The sequence below is a fragment of the Lepisma saccharinum genome, chromosome 28, assembly GCF_977018435.1.
Source record: "Lepisma saccharinum chromosome 28, izLepSacc3.1, whole genome shotgun sequence".
In the NCBI taxonomy this organism is placed as follows: Eukaryota; Metazoa; Arthropoda; class Insecta; order Zygentoma; family Lepismatidae; genus Lepisma; species Lepisma saccharinum.
In genome coordinates this window covers 37,026,057-37,044,468 of record NC_139256.1, presented here as the reverse complement: position 1 = coordinate 37,044,468, position 18,412 = coordinate 37,026,057, and the positions used below count along the sequence as shown (strand labels likewise).

Here is an 18,412-nt window from a genome sequence, read left to right as displayed (position 1 = left end):
GAAGGTCAGTCAAAAAATAAGTTACACTTACCCGTAACATTTTGTTGCAAAGAACCATTATGATGGACATGGTTGGAAACACTGCTCACAGTTCAATTCAAAAGGTGGAGCTGTTGCTCCATGGCTGTTAGAGATTGGACATTGTCAGTTTAGTTGGAAGGGGCATCCAAACTGGAAGTAAGTCCAGTGACTCATTTTCTGTGGGCAAGATGGTGTAACCACACTGATATTCATTGCCAGTTGCATGAAATGTGCCATGATAACGCAAAATAGTGTGGTCATACGGATATTGAGGATGACTACTAGGAAGAAGGCTGTTAACTGCAATGACGAGGGACATTGTTGAACATGTTAATGAAGTAATTCATAGTCCACACTTTGTGCCGTGTGATTTTTATGTCTTTCATGACTTTGGACATACGAAAGAAGTACTGACGAAGCAGCGATATCATTCTAATGAGGAAGTTAAAACTGTAGCTCAAGAATGGTTATCGAAAGTTGGACGAGAATTCTTCAAACAAGGCATATGCTATGCTATGAAATTTGTTTGCACAGACTTTGTGATTATGTAGAAATGTAGTGTTGGTAGTATATTTTAATGTAAATTCAATAACTGTCCTCCATATTCCATATGCTATTTCTTTCATGCTAGTGCAACTAACATTTTGACTGTCCCTGGTATAAAGAGCTACAATTTAAATAAGCAATTGCCAATAAACAGTAGACATTCCTACCTTATTTTTGACAGATACTTGGTGCAATCATCTTGATTATAATTTGAACAATACATGGGCCGATGTCCATAAGTCATTATCCATGGTCTTTTTGCTCTATTTTCTGGAGTGGTTGCTTCCTGTAAAGTAAAATTTTATGTAAGGAATTCGTTTCACTAATTTGTGTTAATGATTGTCAGTGACCATAAGGTCCATTTCTAGTGAAGAATATGACAAAATTGTGTGACATTACCTTTGAAATCATTAACCTACTTCTTGGTGTATGAAAAAAGATCTTCATTGCAAATAATGACTTATCCACACAACACAGTTAAAAATTCATTTTTGCTTTTTACTTCTGTTGTACATCCTCAGCCATCAGTTGAGAGCCAAGACCTGCAAGTGGTTTTCATTGGGTGACATAATATCCCATTAAAGTAACTCCCCATTGAAATTTAGAAGCTCCCAGTGGAAATCAAACCTAAGGCCATGTGGACCAAAGACAACAGTGATAACTTTTAGGCTATGTGGAAGTTCGCCATTGCCACCACCACAATCAGTAATAATAATAATTATATAAAACTTACAGTTCATAAACTCAAAATGAGACAAGGCATAACCAGGGGGTTATTTGAAGGAGGAATGAGGTAGATACCTCATCCTCTGCACTGGTTATGGGAGCACAGACACATGTTGAACACACAAGAAAGACATCCACGTACCCTGTTTAACCCTGTTTATTGCAGAAAACGTGAGAAAAACCAAAGAGCGCACATATGATACAAAGCAAGGGAGATAGTAAATTATTGTTCCACAGTTCTTTGAGCATGTGCACAGGTTTCAGTATGGAATGTGATGCCCATGCACATTGACATGCAGTACAACGGCTTGGCATACTCTGGAGGAGGTTGTCGAGCAGCTGCTGGGGTATGGCCTCCCATTCTTTCACCATTGACTGTCGGAGCTCCTGAAGAGTCTGAGGAGGTGGAAGACATGCGGCAACACGTCAGCCTAGAGCATCCCAAGCATGTTCGATTGGGTCATAGGATGTCTTCTGTTTGAAGGTACTCCTCCACAATAGCAGCTCGGTGTGGACTGGCATTGTCATCCATCAGGAGAAACATAGGACCGACTGCACCTCTGAAAATACTAACGTAGTCTTGCAGAATAACATCCCGGTACACCTGACCTGTTACAGTACCTCTGTCGAAGATATGCAAGGATGTACGTGAACCCAGGATAATGCCACCCCACACCATGACACCACCACCTCCATACTGGTCCCTTTCGACAATGTTACCGGGTTGGTAGCTGGTTCCTGGTTCATGCCAGATGGTTACACGACGAGAATCAGTGTTGAGACTATACCTGGACTCGTCAGTGAAGAGTACCTGAGACCATTCTTCCATTGTCCATGTCCTGTGTTCTCTACACCAGTTGTTACAGCTACTCTGTGACCATGTGACAGTGGAATGCAAATTGCAGTCCTCCGGGTGAATAAATCGTGCCTGTTGAGTCGTCTGTACACAGTGTGTCTGGAAACAACTGTTCCAGTGGCAGCTGCAAGGTCTTTAGCAAGGCCCCCGGCAGTACTCCGTCTGTGTCTCCGGGCACTTACGGTCATATACCTGTCTTCTCATGGTGTTGTACATTGTGGACGTCCACTGCTGTAGCGCCGAGACACGTTTCCAATCTCTTGGAATCATTGCCATAATCGTGAGATGACACTTTGGGGCACATGGAGCACCTGTGACACGACCTGCTGTCTTTGGCCCGCCTCTAGCCACCCAAGTATCCTTCCCCTCATTACATCTATGTGTTCGTTGAGCCATTTCACACAGCACTCACCATTAGCACAACCGAACACAACTGCACACTTCCTATAGGCACTGTACTCTGGTCAGCAGTTACGCTCCTGTGAGTCATTGGTCTGCTTACAGTGCCACCACACACTGGATCAACGTCATAGTCAACACAGGTTCTTTGGTACAGTACCTGGACATCATTTCAAGCTGCAACGTGCACATCAAATATTTCTTTGTACAAGATTCCTTAATTTATGAACATGAGTGTATATGGGTGTGAAACTTGGTCCCTTACGTTATAAGAAGAAAATAAAAAAGAGTATTTGAAAATGAAATCCTTAGAAAAATATTTGGACCTAAAAGGGTTAGGGAGACAGGTGAATGGAGAAGGTTACATAATTTACATAATTCAGAACTGCATAATTTGTATTCATGTCCAGTGTATGTTGTTAGAAAAATTAAATCAAGAAGACTTAGGTGGCCATGTGGCATGAATGGGAGAAGAAAGAAGAGTTTACAGGATTCTTGTTGGGAAACCTCACCTGTAGGAAGGCCAAGACTGAGATGGAGGGATAACGCTGAGATGGACCTGAAGGATGGAAAAGATTGGATTGATCTTGCCCAGGATAGGGATGGATGGAAGGTTTGTGTTGCTGCAGTCATAAACCTTCAGGTTGAAGAAGGCTAGAGAGTTAGTTTAGGTCCTTCTCACTCTCTACCAATGTCTCGTAGGCAACACAACAATGTCTCGTAGAAAAAATCAAGTGAGGTTAGATCAGGTGAACGAGCTGGCCAAGCAACAGGAGCCCCGAGCCATTTTAGAGTGGAGAATAAGGTCAGAAAAATTCCCATCGTCGAGGGAAAGTCTAATTTAGGTGGTCATGAGCACCATGTGCTATGATACACTGTAGTATAGTCCATGTGGAATCTACAAACTGCATCTTTCAGTTGGCTAATTCCACTGCCATAGGCAGCCCCAACTAGTTTTGGCTTATAACTTTTTAACACATTGGGGTCTCACGACGGGCATAGCCCGCAGTGCACTTAAAGTCAATGTGGACGAACAACGGGCATAGCCCGTCCTGCGGTATGCACTCGCTTTGCCGATTGAACGACGGGCTATGCTCGTACTTCGTCTCATGCGCGTGTTCATTCAAGCCCCTCTGTTGAAATTCCGACCGCTAGGTGACTCATGTGCTATTTTTATCTCGCACCTGTGACTGTTTGTTGTCGGGTTGATGTACTGTGTATTGTTTAGAATGGCATCGTTAGATCCAGACTGCATAGAGGATTCCGCCTCAGAGTTTGAAGTTAGCGACGTTTTTGATGATGCAGATGAATTTGAAGATTTGGAAGGTAGGTTATATTCGTAATAATTATTGTCGACAATATAAACAGTGTTGCGAACTCTAGTATTTTATGAATGAAGTGAGAAGAGGTAATTTTTTTTGGGTCTATTCATCTTGCCTCTTGCTTGATTCTCCTACATGCACTGATGTATTTTTAGTTTTTCCATTTATTATTTTGTATAGTGTATGTAAAATTAAAATTTATTTTATTTATTTGTTTAATTTTTACAGATGATGCAGAACCAACTGATACATCGTCTGGTCCTGTCCTGCAGCCACTTTTTCATACAAAAGATAATTACTTGTAATTTGTAACTATTTTTTGTTATGTGTACATAAGAAGTATTCTTATGCAAGATTCAAAAGATGTATTGATAGTTTATGTAGTTAATTATTGAAATTTCCAGATTATGAACATAAAATATCTCTATATTAACATTTGTTACAAGGTTGTACTTTTTTCTTCTTCACAAAACATTGCTGAAAAAAATATTAAAAAACGTCTGAAAATGAAAAGAAAATTTAACAAATTTTTGTTCATTGAAAAGAGGTAGTTTTGTAGATTTAAGAAATATGTGGTAAATAAAAACAAATTAAAAATATTTTTTCTATGATTTTTTGAAAAACAACCAAAAACCGCAGACCAGAGGTAACAATGCTGTATTATGAGGCCAGACCCGAATGTGTTAATGACGCATTTCTGGACTAGAGTTCCTTATCTCATATTAGTACTTGGATCAGTCTCCATCCACCCTGCAAGTTTGGTTCAACATCAAGGAAACACCCTATATATATGCAGGTAATGGACAAAATAATATGAACACCAATGCAATTGCAGAAAACTTGTACTAGTAGGGGGTTGGGCCCCCCCTTGCCTGAATGGCAGCTTGTATCCTACGTGGGATAGACAAATAAAGGTCCTGTACAGTGTAAACTGGAATACGTAGCCACTCCTCGCACAAAACAGTCTCAAGTTCCGAAAGTGTCATTGGAGGTGGAAACTGATTGTGCACTTTGGCCTCCAAAATACCCCACAAAGGCTCAATGATGTTAAGATCGGGGGACTGTGGACACCAGATGTGATGTTCTACCTCATCACTGTGCTCATCAAACCATGCATCAACGCACCTAGCAGTGTGAATAGGGGCGTTATTATCTTGGAAGATGGGGCATGCATCTGGAAAGAAAGTCTGAACCATGGGATGGAGGTGGTCACCCAGGATGGTGCAGTACTTCTCTGCGTTGATTCTCCCACGCAGGACGACAAGTGGACCAACACCATTCCAATATATAGCCCCCAAAGCATCACAGACCCCCCCCCCACACCATGTGAAAGACGATTCGTCTGACCATATCACATGTTCCCATTGCTGCTGTGTCCAATTCTTGTGCTCTTGGCACCACCTTCTTCGTGTCACTGCATTACGTGGAGTCACCAACGGTTTGGGGATGGCAACTCTGCCATGAATGTTCACAGAATGCAGCTCCCTTTGAATGGTTTTCGTTGATACAGGGTCCTGGAGATGATTGTTCATCTCTGCGGTTATCTGGGACAGTGTTGTCTTGTGCTTTCGAGTCACTATTCGCTTCAACACACGTCGATCCCTTTTGGATAACTTTGTTTTTCGCCCACTATTCTCCTTTGCAGACATTGTCTTTCCATGTTGTCTGTAGGCTGTCAGAACAGTTGACACTGTGCTCCGTGCTACACCAAGTGTAGCTGTTTTTGTCAGAGATGCTCCAGCTAGGCGGGCTCCTATGATCATGCCTCTTTTGAAGTCTAAAAGGTCGGACATACCTGGATTTGATGGATAGCTGACTGCTCGCATGCAACTCTCACACCAGCTTCTGATAGACTGATATGTTTGCTTTCATCGCCACTAGATGGTTGAAATCTCTGCTGAGTGTTGTTCCTTTTCCACGACGGCGTATATAGGCCTTTGCAAACTAAGGTGTTCATATTATTTTGTCCATTACCTGTATATATCTCAATGCTTCACGAATGGTTTCTGAAATTTTCCCCCACTGGAATTTTTTTAAAAATACTACACTGACTATAATTAAAAGAATAGTGGTTAAAGATAGCAATGTGTCTGCTGTCTGAGGAAGAAGAGGCCTGATGGAGTTTATAACCCGTAGTCCTCTTTGACTCACTCCTAACTTTACCCTCTAAGTCACACACCCCTCTCTTATGATATTTCTGTGTCCTGCACTGCAAAAGTCATAAACCTACAAAATAATACAAACCTTTAAATCCTGGACTAGCCAATTGTACTGGGCATTTATCTCTTCATATCTGAATAAGTCAGAAAAAAAATAATGTTCGGTGGAGAAAGCTATGAAATGAATTGGACCCATGTTGAAGCTGTAATACATCCCCTCAGCTGTGCCTGGCATACTGAACCGATTTTTGTAGTTACTGAAGTTGCTGTGAAGATTGAAAGAGAAGTGGATAAAATTGTTACAAACTGTAGTGGTCAACCTGTGCAAATGTATTGCTCCCACAAACAAATTCAGTCCTCACAGGGTGGGTGAGAAACTAGGCATTGAATATTTGCTGTAGTGTTTGTAATATTTAAGCAATCTCAATGAATTTTTTTGTACATATACATTAAGGAATAGGATTACACATGTGACTGCTCAGAATTCAATATAGGCACTAGCATCATCCACAAGGTTCCTTAAACGAGTGGGAATGGAATGCATGCTCTTCTGTATGAATTCCTTCAGGATGTTTGTGATAACATCCCGAATCCATGCCTCCAATTTTTCCACAGGTGGGGTTTTGTCTTGTACACTTCCTCCTTTGCCCAGCCCCACAGGAAAAGTCACAGGGTGTGAGGTCTGGACTTCTGGCAGGCCATTCGTGAGGTCCTCGTTATCCTAACCAATGTCCCGGATAATTGTGGTCCAACCAGCCCCGTATGGTAAGTGCAAAGTGTGGCAGCGCCCCATCTTGCATGAAAACAAGCTCACCCCAGCGAGATATAATGGGCCAAGCATAACCTATCAACATTGTCAGGTAGCATTTGCCATTCATGATGTCATGCAGAAAATAAGGACCTATGACCCTATCGGCTATCATATTGTGAAATTCGTGTGCACATATGTAATCCTATTCCATAATGTACAGAAAGTTTCATTGAGATTGCTTAAATATTACACAAAGTACAGCAAATTTTCAATGTCTACTTACGTCTCGCCCATCCTGTAGTATAACTACAGCATGTTTGCAATACATAAAAAATTTCAATGATATTTACTGTAGTAGAACGCCAACCTTTATAGTGTAGTGGTCAGCTAGGTTCCAGGTTCAAATCCTGGTGAAGGCATGGATTTCTTCATTCATCCTCATCATTATAACTAACCCAAGAGGTTATATATAATAACCAAAAGAGAATTCTTATTTTTCCCTAACATGTTTCCAACAGACTTTATCAAAGAATGGGGCCCAACTTAAAAAAATCCTGACTACGCTCCTGCTTACTTAATCTATTAAATTTTGACTTTTACAATGTGGCCCCTAGCCATGCATCTCTCATTGAAAGCTGTCTGGCATACATTGACGCATTGTCTGTCATCAAAGGATTTTTAAATCATGATGTTTACTTTCATTAAATGAGTTGGCATGTTGATTTCATGTAAATTTCATTGATCTTCAGCTCTTTTCAGTGTTGGCAAGACTTTATTAAATGTCAAAAATTTTAAAGTACATACCTTCTTTTGCCAAGACAAATGTTTTAGGTTTTTTTTTTGGGGGGGGGGGTTACTCGATCCATTGGTTAATGTATTATCAACACTTACTATGCATTTTCGTGATTTCCAGGGCATGTCATGTAAGGCAAATATCCAGCGATGGATTCTATCTGTCTCATAAATTCATCTCCTACTCTGGCATTATCCTACAGGGAGAGTAAAAAATGCATTATTGGTTTTTGTTCCAGATCCTGATATATGCACACACATGCAAAGGCACATGTGTGCATGCACCCACATACCAGCTCATTCACTAAATTCAAGTTTTTAGTAACAGTTGCATTAATATTACAACTGAAATTCACCGGTATTTGCACCCATCTTCATGGCAGAATGGTTAGCACAGCACCCTGTGATGCCAGGGGTCCCACCCTGGGCACGGGTGTTCTTGGTGAGTCCCTTCATCAATTTCACAATATCATCACCCACTCATCCTCATCTTCGCGATTAGTCAAAAGTTGTAGAAAGTTAGGTAAATGAAACCAAATCAATCAACCACTGATATTTACAAGAGGTAAGAAACATGTCATGTTTGTCTCAGTAACACTTGGTTCACCAACATGATAAATTTTATAATCCACAATTATATCTAAAAACATTAATTGAATTAAAAATAGGAGCTATATATAAATGTGATGGGAAGAAAATACTAGCTAAAAATTCAGAACTATTTGAAAAATCAACCTCTGGTAGATGTTACAGAAAGTAAGAAATACAGAAAAACAATTTAGTGTGTAAAGGTATCCATTTTGGTGGAGATAGATAATTCACTCTAATAAGCTTATAGTTAATTTTTCCACGCAGCTTTTGTTCGGTATTTTGCCACCTGTCTGGCATCTTCATCATGAGTGCTACCAGACAGGTGGCAAAATCAGTACTTAAAGTGAGGTGGGATGCATGGGGGATGGTATTCCTCTTGTTAGATAATATATCGCAAATCATCCCCCCCCCCCCTGCTATCTCATTGTCACCGTGTTAAAGTGTAGGAGCATCCACAGGGCTAGCCCCAAGACTCGACCAAATTCCCACCAGCTAAGAGTTCCTACTTTCAAGCACTGGGCAAAATCGAATGCAAACAAAAACTGTGCAGAAAAATGAACCGTAAGCTTATTAGTGTGAATTTAGTGTGTATCAAAGCTTAGCTACAATCCTAAGCTATTTCTCAATTCTCAACATAATCACCCTCTAAATTGAGGGAATTCAGTGTTCGAATTACATTTTTGCTTTTTAGGGGGACTCCAGATGATGTTATTCATTGCTGGATGCTAAGTGTTGGTACAAAATAATAATATAAATAATTTCAATAACCAGAGGAAAATTTTAAAATAATACAAGAATTACTCATTTATTTTTTCACACAAATATCACTGCTTGCTGCACTGAATTTTATTTTTCATAAATTGTTTATCACATTTTACAACTCATGTATTAGTCATTTTCTCATTCTACAGAAAATTTAACTTTTTATACAATGCAAGACTGAAATAGAAACAGAAAGTTTTTCCCATTCTGTAAACCTATTTAAATTATATTTGATAGTATGTTCATTGCTCTCTCTAGAGCCAACCTACTATTTAAAATACAGGGTGATCCATTGGATGTGATGTGAAAGTAAAATGATGTTATAAAGCTATGGTATTAAATTTTACTTTTCTGTCTCTGCAGGTATGTAGAAGAATTGTGGGAATTTATTAACATCAGTGTTGATGTTGTAGATAACCAGTAGGGGCTCTGCTGTAACACAAATACCAAAATGGTTCCAACTCTGTAACAAACAGCACAGTGTGTCAAGTAGCATACACAGTTTCAAAGTTTGTACAGGTACAACTAGAATGAAGAAGAGAGTGTGATATTCAACAAGCTCCATCGCACTGAAGCATCAGGAGACCATGTGAAATATTTGAGGAAACTGGTTCAGTTCTAAGGCCACACAATCATGGATTACAACATGATGAAGGCTGTGTCCAATGGCTACAAGCTCTCATGGCTAGTCCCACCAGGGGTGCCCATCCCCCCCCCCCAAGGCCTATGATGCATTCCCCCCAAAAGGGAGAATAGTTCCCCCTCCCCCCTTTATGCCAAATTATTTACTCTAATTTTTTTGTCAGACAAAATTTGCGGTACAATATAATATGGACATATTTAAGCAATGTATGCTTACTTTAGGTATTGTTTACAATATAGACATTGACATGTATATTGTATATTATTTTGACATTAATTGAAATAACATTTTACATAAACGATAATAACTTCTGACGCTACAAAGTTGTTGCAGCAAATTTATTGATAATTTCCTGATTTGAACCACTTTTAAAGCATCAGACTCACAGGAAGGAATTAAGGTAGACATTAACCACTCATCAGCCATACATGAACGTAGTCAGTTTCTAATTTTTCTTATGACACTCATTGTGCGTTCTACAGAACAATATTGTCACTAGTATGGAGATCAGAATTTTAAAAAATAACCTGCAAATTTGGAAAGATCAAAAACTGGACAATAACAACTGGTCACAGACAGTTTGCATGCCCCCTTTTCCAAACCGAATATAAAGGCATAAGAGGCATTGTTTCATTTCAACCCATCGCCGCGATCAGCCACAGATACGTAGAAAAACTGTACATAATAACTAAAAATCAATAAGTCAATCAAACGAAACAATCCCTCCCCATTTTTGTGTGGAGATATACAGAATTGGTAGCTAAACTATACAATTTTGTCCCCCCAAAAAATTTCCATGATGCAGGCGCATCATGAATCCACCCTGTGGGCACCCCTGAGTCCCACCAAGTCTTTAAGGTGTTTTTGAAGAGAACTGGGTGTGCCATACACCCCTCGCCACTGGCGAATTCAGGGGGGGGGGAGGTGATGGGGCTACAGCCCGCTCTGAAATTTTGAGAAAATCAACATTTTCAAATAAAACCATGAAAAAACTCGGGGAATACCAGAGTGGTATGCAAACCTCCCTTGAAATTGAAAGGGGAAATTTCTAAATATACAAAATATTTTATTGTGCATGCTGATCCCCTAGATAGCAGCTATGTAATATCGACCTTTACAATACCAGCCTCTCCCAAAAAACAAATCCTGCATACACCAGTGCCTCTTGCTCACACATAGTGCGATGATGTCTTCACATGTATCCATATGACATTCGATCTGCACAAGCTATACTAGAAAGGGATCATATATTTCCTTGTACCTTCACAACTTTGGCATGCAAGAAGTTGTAGGAAGTTGAATGCCACCTTGACAGATGAGTTTTCAGTTATGGCTCTGGGAGGGTCAACATCCATAATGCTTTCACTTGAGCCACTGAAAAACCACTTGACACACTATGCTTCTTGTTGTGGAATTGGAGCTATTTTAGAACTTGTGTTCAGCAGCACCTCTACTGGTCATCTTCAACACTGATACAAATCCTGCGTACACCAGTGCCTCTTGCTCACACATAGTGCGATGATGTCTTCACATGTATCCATATGACATTCGATCTGCACAAGCTATACTAGAAAGGGATCATATATTTCCTTGTACCTTCACAACTTTGGCATGCAAGAAGTTGTAGGAAGTTGAATGCCACCTTGACAGATGAGTTTTCAGTTATGGCTCTGGGAGGGTCAACATCCATAATGCTTTCACTTGAGCCACTGAAAAACCACTTGACACACTATGCTTCTTGTTGTGGAATTGGAGCTATTTTAGAACTTGTGTTCAGCAGCACCTCTACTGGTCATCTTCAACACTGATACTAATGTCAATATGCTCCCACAATTCCTCTATACACCTGTAAAGGCAAGAAAGTAAAACTCATTACCATAGCTTTCTAACGTCATTTTACTTTTATGTAATTTCCAACAGATCACGAGTGGCGTTGCATGCAGTTCGCATACTAGTGTTCACAATAATGTTTTTGTACTGAATACAGATTTACTCCTCTCCCTTGTAACTTCATCTTCAATTGAAAAAGTAAGAATAACAGTTCAATTTAATTTCAACAATTCCCCCCAAAATCATTCTATATTTGAAGTAATACAAGAAGAACCTAAGGGAAATTGTCCCTCTCCCCCTTAAAATCCGCCAGGTTTAGCAAATTCTTGCTAAAGTTTGCAATTATGTAGCACAGACCTTTTCAAGTCCCCCTAGACATGCTGCACTCTGGTGCCGAATGTAAGAAATATTGCCGCCTGCATCAGTGTTCGCACAGCGAAGTGAACATTTTCTGGGTATAGTGGCCAACAGCCCCTTAGCTGTCAGTTCTATGCAACACGCACAGCTAATGTGTTCAACACCCTCCGTGGAACACCATGCGAGTCAGTGTTACCAACTATCTAGAAAAGTTATCAGACATGAAAGAAGTCGAGTCAGATTAAATTTAAATTGTGTAACTCGTACATCAAACATAGTATTTTTTAAAATAAATATACGTATGTGTGTGTGTGTGTGCATTTAATATGTACGTAATTGAAGACATCCTACATGAGTGTTCACGTGCTCATGCGAACCTTATCAGGTGATGTGCCTGCAGATCACCCTGTATTGTTAAGGTAAGGGTTTTAGATAAGATGATGTTTTCCTCGTATACTTTGAGGAGTACAAAATGTCATATCAATATCAATGTGCCCAAAAATTGTAACTCATTCATTCAGCCAGCCATCTTTTCACATAGTATTCCACCTTGGACTGCATTTTGCAGACTATCCAGGCTCTGACATATCGGTTCACAGTCAGTATAATCTTCTGTGGGGATCGTTTTTGTGTCATCCATATGAGCTTGTGATTGTCTCTTCATCCATTTCATCTTATTGCCATTTATCATAGTCTTCAGTGACGTGCGGTGACGTCGACACTTGGGGTAGCAATGAGTGGCGTGCCCAACAGGTTATAACCCCCCCCCCCTCCTTTTAGGGTCCAGTATTCCTAAAAGAAGAACGTCAAATACAGGAAAAATTGCAAAGTTAGGAATGAGTACAAAATATTGTACACATAACTTCCACCCACTTTCGAAAATCAAAAACGATTTGATTTGACTACTGAGCCAGAGATGCCGGATTTCAATCTCGGCTTGGCAATGGGTGACCTTTGTGTGTCCCTTCATCAATTCTATCGTATCGTCTTCGCGATTAGCCAAAAATGGCGGAAAGCGAAGTAAAATAAACCAAATGAAACAATCAATCAATGAATGATTTGATTTGATTTGCTTTTTTGACACATTTGGTTAATCGCGAAGATGATATGACAAAATCAATGAAGGGACAAACACAAAGAACACCCATGTCCAGGTAGGGGTTCGAACCCGGAACTCCTGGTGTTGTAGTGCGTTGTGGTAACCACTCCCCCACGGTTGGTTGATATGATGGTTGATTTGACGTTTTAAGTCCATTTTATACACAGAAAGGTGAATCGGGACTAGATCTGTAGTTTAATGTGGGATCCGAACCACCATTTGCCTCCATCGGGTACAGATCCGGGACCACTTGCACTCCCCCACGGAGGTCGGCCGACAACAAACATGTCAGGTAGGCGCTAACCATTCGGATACTGCATTTTTCCTGAGTAGTAATTTTCAATTGAATTTTTTAAATACCATCTTTATATATGATTAACGTGTTTTTTTTTTCAAAAATTTTGCATTGCTTGATTTCCCTAATTTCCCCATCTCACGATCTCGTTACTGAAGGATCCGGGCTCGAGCCCTGGCCTTTGCATGAGTGTTTCTTTGCAACCACTCTTCACCCGTTTAATTTAATCAACGTTCATCGCCATGGCAGAAATTAGGTAAAGCGATGGAAGAGAGAAGAAAATACAAATAATTTCCTCCCAGTGCACTGTGAAATCAGGAGCCTAAAATTCTCTGTATATGATTGTCCCTCACGACTTTCCAAGCTCTTAGCTACTTATTCCGATTAAATCTATACAGCTAGAAAAAGCGATGGGTAACAAAACACAACTTTAAACAAACCTTTTCTCTACTTTCTTCAATGATATTCATTTGGCTTTTTGAGTTCTGGGATACATTTTTCATTTCTAATTTTCTCATTATTCACTGCAGGCAGAGTACAACACATAAGAACAAGAATGCACGCTCGTCACAAATTCCGGCCTGAATTGTAATTTGTGAGGTCCGTTCATTACTTTCATCATATCATCACTCATCCTCATTTTCGCGATAACCAAATGTGGCAGAAAAGCGAAGTAAAATAAACTAAACCAACAACAAGAATTAGAACGCGCGTTCACTTGCCCAAATAAGTGCATCCGTATTTATGATTGTTTAGCTTATCCATTTTTTTTTGGAGGCCAAGAGATTAGTATATTTAAATTAAACACTACTAAAACGAGAAGAAGAGAGAGCTTGAGCAAATATTTGATAATTAATCATTATATATTCCATATTTTAAAAAAAGCATAGCCTAACATTTTTGTCTGCACATAAGACGTTCCAAATGCATAAATAATAAAATTACATCCCATATTATACATACATATTGTACAACGTGTAAAAAGAACTGTAAATACAGAGGACAGAAGTACTGCAGAAAAATTTCCCCTTAGTTCTTTAGAGGATTTACAAAGGAAGCGAAGGGAATCCAATCCCCTATCTGTCCTATAGGAGATAGACTGGGGGACCTGAAAGCATGGGCTTCCAACCATGGGAGCGGGGGCGAGGGGGTAAGGGAGGTAAGGCAGAAATCTTCCCTTTCCCTTCGAAAACCCGTTTCTACCTGGAACTGTGAGGCGGAGAAAGAGCGAGCTAGGCCGGTGAACGCAACGAGGGACGAGAAGCGCATGAAAGAAAGTGTTGCATATGAACTGTGGCGTCAACAAAACAATAAATATTGTTATTTGAAAATAATTAGAGATTTGAGATTGATTGATCTATCTCTGCTAGACTAGCTACTCCTCAGTGCACGTCACTGATAGTCTTTAGGATTAGCCAAAATCAGTGGTCAGAAATAGCATGCTACTTGTAGTGTCGCTACTGTAGCTAGCTACAAAATTTGTAGCGGTAGCTGTAGCGGCGCTACATTTTGAAATATAGCGTTCTGATCACTGGCCAAAAGTGGCAGAAAAGGGAAGTAAAATAATTCAATTCAAATCAATCAATCTGACACAACTTGCAGGGACGTCGTTAGGGGGGGGGCACGGGGGCACTTGCCCCGGCAAATGTTCACGTGGCCCTGGGAAACTGTCCTGTATTTGCTGGAAATTTTACTTTGATGACAAATACTGCAAAATAATTCTTCAGTACATTTTGCTTGCAGTTTGAAACACTTCTTCAATTTTCAGTAGCACAAATCCCAAGCAAGGCATTTCTTTCTTATTTCCCTCTTTCTTGCTTGTTGAACACAACAAACAGATGTATTGGCAGAGGATGCTGTTAATGGTTGTATGGTCCGCTCGGGTCAGGGAAGTCGGAGACCTATTGTAAATGCACTTTTCCTCCCTGCTGCACACCAGATCCAGAATCCCCCCAAGACCCGTACTTTCTCTTCATCTGGCCCTGCACTGGCAGTCTGGCACCATGCACGCCGAAAGGAAGACATAAACAGGAAGATTTATCCGCGGGTGGCAAGAACTTTCTGGGTTAATTATTTTATGGTTCAGAATCCCCATGCGATTCAAATTCCAAGAACAGAATTCTGTTGCTTGTCCATTTTCGGTGCGAGAATGAATGACATAGCGGTTCTTCTCACAGGCTCTCAACCCTCCTGCTAATGACCTGCCCTGCAAAGGAGGGAAAGACCACTTTCTGAAAATTCGGAGAAACATCAAAACGGTCGGTTCATCTGTTGATTTGGTGGGCTGTTAGATAGTTTCAAGCTTGGTTTGAATTAGGGTTTGTGGTCCAAGCGGTGGTTAACTTCTGTAAATGCGAGAAGATAGAATCACAAAGTGTTTGTGATCTCGTTTTCGTGCATCTCGAGTGAAATGTCGAATGTGAAGCTGCCAGATTGTCTTCCTCTGGAAACAATGGATCAGGATCGACTGATTGACCATATGTCCAACATACTGAGGTTCTAAAAGAGAGTCTGACTACCACACAAGATCCTGGGTTCGACTCCCAGGGTGGTTGATCTCATATATAATGAAGAATAAACCACGTTTCAATTAAGGAAGAAAACTAGGTAAGTAGCAATTTTTTTTACAGCCATCTGCATGCTCTATAAGTATTATGTTTCAAAATTTGTAAATCTTTCTGACTTTCTGTGATTTTTCTTCATTTAGCCTCCTCCGCTTAGGTGGCAAGGTTGACTAGACATACAAATATAATTAATAACTAATCAAATAGCTAATAATAGTTATATAATATAATCATGAGATATGGAGAAGCGAATTACTTATCAAGCATTTTCTGTTTCTATTTGTTGTGCACCAGTTTTACTACGATGCCAGCGGTCCTGGGTTCGAATCCTGGACTGGGAATCTGTGTTCTTTATGAAGGTCCTCTCATCAATTTCACATCACTCATTGTCATCTTCAACTTCACGATTAGCCAAAAAGGGTAAAAAAAGCGAAGTAAAATAAACCAAATCAATAATTTATATATTTTTATATTATGCCGTTTTCTAGCTCTTGGGTTAAATTCGACGATGAGGATGAATGATGAGCCGAAGGAATGGCGATGGGACAGACATGATGCATCCATACCTGTGCAAGGTTCGAAACTTGGACCTCTGGTTTCATAGCGTGTTATACTCAATGGAATTATTAGTAAGAAAAACTTTAAAAGTAGGGTGAAAGGAAGCAAAATTTAGGTCTTTTAAAACCTTACAATTATCGAGTTTGTGTTTTAAGTCCACTTTATGCACAGTAAGGCTAATCAGTAATGGACCTACAGTTTAAAGTGGGATCCGAACCACTATGTGCCTCCACCGAGTATCGAACCTGGGACCCCTTGATTACAAGGCGGCGACGCAACCGCTGCGTCATCGAGGAGGCCCAGAAAAACTTGCAATTAGTCAGCAAAATTAATATTGAAGGACAAGGCCTGCGAAGAGTTCTTTCATTCAGTAGCGCGTGGTCATCACATCTAGTCCCATCTACTTTCAAGAGCAGAATTTGCTTCCATATCGCTTTCACCTATTACCCAAATTGTCCTCACGATGTTTGGACAGCACAGAAATTTTGGAACTAATACAAGCAGCCACGTACCCAAGGAAGGGGCTCGGGGGTTGCAGTCCTTTCCCGAAATCCTACAAAAATCAAGATTTTAATAATGTGTAGTAGTAATGAAATTTACTTCATTCACAGGATTAAACATCTTGTGGTAAGTTGCAATATACCGAGAAATTCATCTTCAGCACATTTACCCCTCCCCCCAACATCTTCGCCTTTAGATCGCGGCTGCCGATAAGGGAAATTCTAAATACCAGCCTGGCCACCAGGGATCAAATCTTGAACCTTTCGATTGATTGACTGATTGAACTGGTGTTTTATGTCCACTTTATGCACAGTAAAGCTAATCGGGACTGGACCTACAGTTTAAGGTGGTATCCGGACCACTATGTGTTTCCATCGGGAATCGAACCTGGGACCCCTTGTTGAACCTGCCGAACCAAACACAAGAGCGTAATCATTTGAGCGTGTGGAACTTTTTTTTATCCAGTGCCATCATATATTCAATTTTTCACCCACAAGTAAGATTAATTTTAAGAAATTAGACGTGTGCATAAAATTTCTTATCGTCATCATTCTCCAAGTGAACAATCATATGTCATAGACAACTCGGGCCCACCCTATAGGATAGTGCTTAACGCGGTCGCCTTGAACTAAGAGATACTAGATACCTAGCTTGAACTCATTTCGCACACATTTCATATTTGCATTGTAAACCTGGTTCCAGCACTTTATATCTAAAAGGGTTATATCTACTTCTCAATTTTCTTCGAGCAAATTTATAAGACTAATAACATTGTTCTTGGTGTATCAGCCATTAAGTTAATGAGTTCATTCTGCATTTAGTTTCCAGAATAACGGCTGTGGATTTCGCGAGTCTATATACGTAGACTGTTGCTTGCTACAGAAGAAAATGATGTTCCTTTCCAATTTATTGATTGATTGAGTTGGTGTTTTAAGTCTACTTGATGCAAAGTAAGGCTAATTGGGACTGGTCCTGCAGTGTAAAGTGGGATCCGAACCACTATGAGCATCCATCGGGTATCGAACCCGGAACCCCTTGATTACAAGGCGACGATGCTACCATGCGCCATCGGGGAGACCCTTGTTCCTTTCCAATACTATTATATATATATATATATATATATAATGGATAAAAGCAAGGAGGGCCAAAAGGGCTAAGTAAAAATCAAATAAGGTAAAAGGAAACACTCACCGGACAGTAGGAAAATTCAAAATTTTCGCTAATTTATAGCATCATCAGTGTGAGAAGAAACCGAAGACGGAACCGGAAGTTGGGGTCCTGCAGAGTTGCCAGGTCCCCATTGAAGAAGAAGCGGTGCGTAGAACGAAAAAAACACTGTTTCGTCACCAGGCTCGTCGTAAACTGTGAGTGTGTAGGATGAGTTGGGAGGGAGGGCGGGAGGGTGGGTGAGGGTTGGGCATTACTGGGTGGCCTTGTTCAGGCCAGGTGGAGTGGTTGCACTCATGGCCGATATATAGGCCCTCTCCCATCTTTTGCGAACAGAGGTGTTGGCTGGTTGGGGTAGGAGGTGGATGATCGCTACCCGGAAGCAGTCGTTGAAACTGATGTTGTGGTGGTTGGTGTGGACGGCGACAGTGAAGTCCAGGTTGTGGGTGGAGGAGCGGTGGTTATTGATGCGG

General features: G+C 40.4%; 1 protein-coding gene across 3 annotated transcripts in view; it reads right to left on the bottom strand.

The window, feature by feature from the left end:
* LOC145981074 (acid phosphatase type 7-like) overlaps positions 1 to 18,412 on the bottom strand; it is a 73,948-nt gene that overhangs the window by 13,455 nt on the left and 42,081 nt on the right. For all 3 annotated transcript variants that reach the window (XM_083114195.1, XM_083114196.1, XM_083114197.1), the window contains exons 5-7: positions 7,672 to 7,769; positions 6,115 to 6,295; positions 735 to 853 (exon numbers count right to left, since the gene is read on the bottom strand). In XM_083114195.1, the coding sequence (XP_082970321.1) occupies positions 735 to 853; positions 6,115 to 6,295; positions 7,672 to 7,769 (398 nt within the window). The remainder of the gene's footprint in view (positions 1 to 734; positions 854 to 6,114; positions 6,296 to 7,671; positions 7,770 to 18,412) is intronic.